General features: G+C 38.3%; 2 protein-coding genes across 2 annotated transcripts in view; both read left to right on the top strand.

The window, feature by feature from the left end:
- Positions 1-542, top strand: part of LOC123498755 — a 1,569-nt gene extending 1,027 nt beyond the window's left edge. The window contains exon 4 of the mRNA XM_045246161.1: positions 1-542. This exon is cut by the window's left edge and continues 106 nt beyond it. The gene's annotated coding sequence lies outside the window, so the exon portion shown is untranslated.
- A 532-nt stretch (positions 543-1,074) lies between these two features.
- On the top strand, positions 1,075-4,819 carry LOC123498469. The gene is made up of 3 exons (XM_045245571.1): positions 1,075-1,180; positions 1,338-1,464; positions 3,877-4,819. Exons 1-3 carry the CDS (start codon positions 1,075-1,077, stop codon positions 4,334-4,336), a joined length of 693 nt encoding a protein of 230 aa, XP_045101506.1. The 3' UTR covers positions 4,337-4,819.
- Positions 4,820-5,000: the final 181 nt, after the last annotated feature.

Raw genomic sequence — 5,000 nt, 5'->3', positions numbered from 1 at the left:
TGAACAGAGGTATGCTCCGTCGATGACTGTATTTTGTTGGACAGTATTCTGAATCCCAACCCACTGGCGCTGTTCATTAGGTAGTAGGAGGCAGTAGTTATCTGTTGAAATGAGAATTTAGTCCCGGTGAGATTGTTAGGGTATGAATTGTAAATAATTATTTTCTTGTTTCTTATCTAATTATAAATGTAAGAAGTAGAATATATGCTAATATCAAACGTATATATGTCTATGTTATTATACTTAGTTATAATAACATATATGTACTCGAACAACTAGATATTCCCATAACTGAGCCTGTGAGACTGGATGTTGACCAGAGCATGGTCCCCTGTTGAAGCTGCATGCGGGGGAAAAAAGAACGTGAACTTATAGGGACGTCTGGCTGACATCAGCCCCGTTCTCACGGCCTTATGTCAAGAAACAAGAAAATAATTATGTACAATTCGTACCCTAACAAGATCTTGTGAACTTAACATTAAAACTAGCTGTGACCTCGATGAACGTTTTCCTTTGTCTCGCACAACTCAAGAGGACAGTCACAGCCTGCTCTCTCAAGATAACTCTTCTCTTTCACACAAAATTACATACACCTAACAACACACAACCATCATTATTATTATTATTTTTTTTTTTATTTATTTTTTTTTTTTTTTAATGGCAACTCCTACACCAGCCTCAGAATACCCCTCTGGGGAGGGAACCATAAATGCCCAGCGGTCGGACTGCTCTTCCAGTATCAACCCTAAATATCTCCACATTCCCCTCACATTTTCTTCATTTACTTCTGCAACATTCGCAGTCTTGGATCTAATTTTCAATCCGTAGAACACCATCTCTCTTCGACTAAACCTCACCTCTTTTCCTCACTGATACACAGAAGTCTGAGGCAACTGACAGTAATCCCTTTTCTGTTCCCTCCTACTTTATCCATCCTCATTTTCTTTTCAAAGGTGGATGTGCGCAATGAAAATGCTCTTGAATCTTACAAGTTTTCCACCATCTAACTAAATTTATCTACCTCTCACTTAACTCCTCTGACTATAAGAAATTTTTGACTAATTAACTTAAAAAATGGAGCACATTCCGTTTCTTTATACTTTTGTGAAGATCTCCGTTCTTAGAGACTTCAATATTCACCACAAGCTTTGGCTTTCCTCTCCTTTCACTGATCATCCTGGTGAACTAATGCAATACCCTACTTGTATTTATGATTGTCTTATATTTTCCTAGCTTCTAATTCTTTTGTTTAAGCTGTTACTCTATCTCCTCTGTTGCACTTCTATAATCACAATCTCTTATTTGTATCTTGTCCTATTTCTCCAATTCATCCTCAGGATCCCCCAAAGCAGACGTGCCTCTGGCATTTCACAAGTTCCCAGCTGGGCTATCTGAAATAGGTATTATGCTGATATTCCTTGAAATGACTACTGCTTCCATGTCAGGGATCCACCTCTGTGTGCTGTGTGGATAAAAGGTGATAATATCTAGCATGGAGACATATAATCCTCATTCTTTATCTCATTCTAAACCTTTCTAACCATGGTTTAACACAATCTGTTCTCGCGCTATACTTGATAGAGAGGTTGCCCACAAAAGGTACTAGAACCTTCATCACTTCAATCCCATGCATTTCATATTTCTTCCTGGAATCATGCCAAGTCTGTTAATTCTTTAACTTACCAAACACTCCTTCATTAATAGAAAATGTCAAAATCTTTCAAAATCCAACTCCCATTGGGACTTCTAGCATTTGGCCAAAATCATCTCCAATATCTTTACTTTTCCCGTCTTTCCCTCCTTTACTTCATCCTGATGGCACCACTGCCATCACATCTGTATCTAAAAGCTGAACTCTTCTCCCAAAATTCTGCTAACAACTCTACCTTGAATAATTCTAGGTTTGTCCCTCCCTTTCCTCCTCCTGATGATTTCAAGCCACCGATTAATTTTTTTTTTTTTTTTTTTTTTTTTACAATTATGTTTTCCATCTAGCCTATTCCTAAAAAGAGAGGCCGTTTCAATCCCTCAAACTACTGCCATATTGTTTTAATTTTAATATCTTGTTTATCTAAAGCAGGGGTTCTCAATCTGGGGTTCGCAAGAAGATTTCCAGGGGTACTTAGATGGCTGATTTAATAATACATACTTTGCAGAATACCTTTGCCTATTGAGTTAGTGTCAGTCACTACATTAACATTCTGTTCGATGACAAATTACTGGGGGTTCGGGTAGATGGTCTTATAACTCAGAGGGTTGTTAACGAGAAAAAGGTTGAGAACCCTGATCTATAGTCTAAAGGCAAAAACATTTCTTCCTACATTGTCCAGCCTACACCAATGAAAGATCCAAACACCCCAATTGGCAACGTCCTTACCCAAAAAATGAAGAACACCTCATTGGAAAATTACTTTTTGAAAAATCTAGTATAGAAGAAAATAAAGAAATAATATATGATTTTTGGAAAATAAGAGAACACAAAGTAAGTTTAAATAATAATTACAGCTACAGACCCAGACAAAACCCAAACCAAAACACATCAGGAAGTGCCGATATCCAGGCTACACTTCCGCCTATCAACTGAACTGAACTGAATACCATGTTCAGGCTATGGCAAGACAGCTTAGGAACACGGTGATGAAAACACTACAGCACCCTCGGACTATTTCTGTTTCGGCCGCTAATTTTCTTTTTTTCTCATAAAGAAAACCGAACAAACTCATTCCTTGTGAAGAATTAACCTGCGCAGAAGCGAGGTGAAATGCCAGTTAAGGTTCTGTGCTGTATTTAAATCTCTAGAAATGAAAGATCTTGGTACACCAGACAATTATGTTTTGCTCTATATTATGATGTTAGTCGTAAAAACTCAAGTAACTATAAAGAAATACCATAGTAGAAAAAGAACAGAAAAGTACTGGAAGGAGTAAAAGCATGGTATATCAATAGATACATAGTAATACAGTGTTTAGAGACGACTGCTCTGTATCGCGAGACGATGCTGATCCACTCCTGAATCAAACCAACCTGCGAACATGAAAATGTGACAGTTTGGGTACTCTCCTATTGACATTTATCAAAGTATGGGAGTGAGAAAACCGGTGGAGACGGCTCAGAATGTTTATAACTTCATAGAAGCTGTTTTAGCAAGAGATAAGATGTGAATCTTATCTCTTGCTAAAACAGCTTTTATGAAGTCAAGCATTCTGAGCCGTCTCCACCGGTTTTCTCACTCCCCCAACTGCTAGCTTTCCATAGGGACCTTATCTGCCTACGAATGGATAATTCTTTGCATGTACGGTGAGGGGTCCTTTCATATTACTTTCTCGGATAGGGTGGAATCATTTTTATTTTATTTTATTTTATTTTTTTTTTTTTTTTTTTAGGGTGGAATCATTTTTATTTTATTTTATTTATTTATTTATTTTTTTTTTTTTTCATCAATTCTTCTCTGACAGATTGCCTTGAGCTTCTTTCTTACTGCATGATGTTACATCTCTTCCTATCTTCTACCGCAATTTTCATGCCAACTGCTCTTCTGATCTTTGCTAACTGCATGCTTCCCCTCCTCCCTTGGCCTCGCTGCACAAAACTTTCTTCTTTCTCTCACTTCTATTGTCTAACTCGTATAATGTCAATCATTCATCTCTTTCTATGCTAAACTCTGGGACTCCCTACCTTCTTCTGTGCTTTCATCTACCTATGACCTGAAGTCATTTAATAGTGAGGTTTCAAGACACTTACCCTATTCTTTTGATTAACTATCTTGGCAATATTCTGGGACTGGCATCTAAGTAGGTATTTCTGTTTAATCATTTTTGTTGCCCTTGACCAGTTTTCCCCTCTTGCATATAAAAAAAAAGTTGTTCACTGTTGCAGGCTGCCTCCAGCATACCACATGTCCAAACTGAAGGAGGATGAGGCATCTGTGGTTTGGACAAACTGGGAATCCAACTTCCTCAGCTCTGAGGACAATGTTAGGCATGATATCGTCCACTTCCCGTCCATCGCTATCCGAAAGCACAGCCTCACTGACAGTACAGGGTCACCACAGGAGGCGGCAAAAGAAACACTAGTGTCATGGGTTCGCACAACCAAAAATGGATGGATGGGCAACACTTACACACTGCCGCACTATCGTCGCAGAGGCTTGGCAAGCACCGCTACCTTGGCCCTGGCCCGTCAGATGCTGCAGGAGAGCATCTTTGCAATCGTTGCCATTGAAAATACCAATACTGCTTCCATAAAATTCCATGAGGGTCTTGGTTTCAAGAGGCAGTGTGCAATTTGTATGGTTGTGCTCGTACCAGCTGCAACCACAGACCAAGATTATTCATAATAAGATGATCTCATAAAATGATCGTAACATCATTTATCACCAAAGCCATCAGTTGGCTGAAATTACCAATGTCTGTCCACTAAAAACCTGCCATTTCCTGTATCCTGAGAGTGAATCTCACTTCACAATGCACCTGCATCTAAATAACACAATTTTTTACAGACTTTGATGCATTTGGCATGATTCTGACAGTGATTTCCGTCGCAAATGGTCGTAAATAACTTAACAAAGAAGCTTCCTCTTCGATCTCCTAAAAGATTTAACAATCTTCAACCTGCCGCTTTGCGATGAGGACATTTAAGCCAAAATCTACCCTAACGGAATAGCCTCCTAACGAGAAGTGGGCTTTCTCTCTCATGCTCCTCACAAGTTCGCTAAAGGCTACAATAAGCACACTTTGGCTTGGGTGAGCTTGGGATTTCCAACGAAAATTCAATGAGTAAAATCTCAAAAATCATAAGGCAATAAAAAATCTCTTCATTATTTTGTAGTAGAATGCCTCCTAGTATATTACTTTGTGCATTCCCTAATATAATAGCATCAAATTAATATTCAGGATAGTTGTTGAGATCTTGAAGTATTACAACTTAACTAAAACAAAAACTTTTCATACTATAATTTTCAAACTTATTTGTAGAGGCCGAAGATATCAAAATGAGACTAT

Source organism: Portunus trituberculatus, chromosome 48 (assembly GCF_017591435.1).
Source record: "Portunus trituberculatus isolate SZX2019 chromosome 48, ASM1759143v1, whole genome shotgun sequence".
Taxonomy (NCBI): Eukaryota; Metazoa; Arthropoda; class Malacostraca; order Decapoda; family Portunidae; genus Portunus; species Portunus trituberculatus.
This window is presented reverse-complemented; position numbering and strand designations above follow the sequence as displayed.

Coding starts and splice junctions, on each gene's coding strand:
- LOC123498469 (XM_045245571.1), top strand. CDS start 1,075: ATGGAGCACATTCCGTTTCTTTATACTTTTGTGAAGATCTCCGTTCTT. Junction 1,181..1,337: donor TCCTTTCACTGATCATCCTG/GTGAACTAATGC, acceptor ATTCATCCTCAG/GATCCCCCAAAGCAGACGTG. Junction 1,465..3,876: donor GGGATCCACCTCTGTGTGCT/GTGTGGATAAAA, acceptor TCACTGTTGCAG/GCTGCCTCCAGCATACCACA.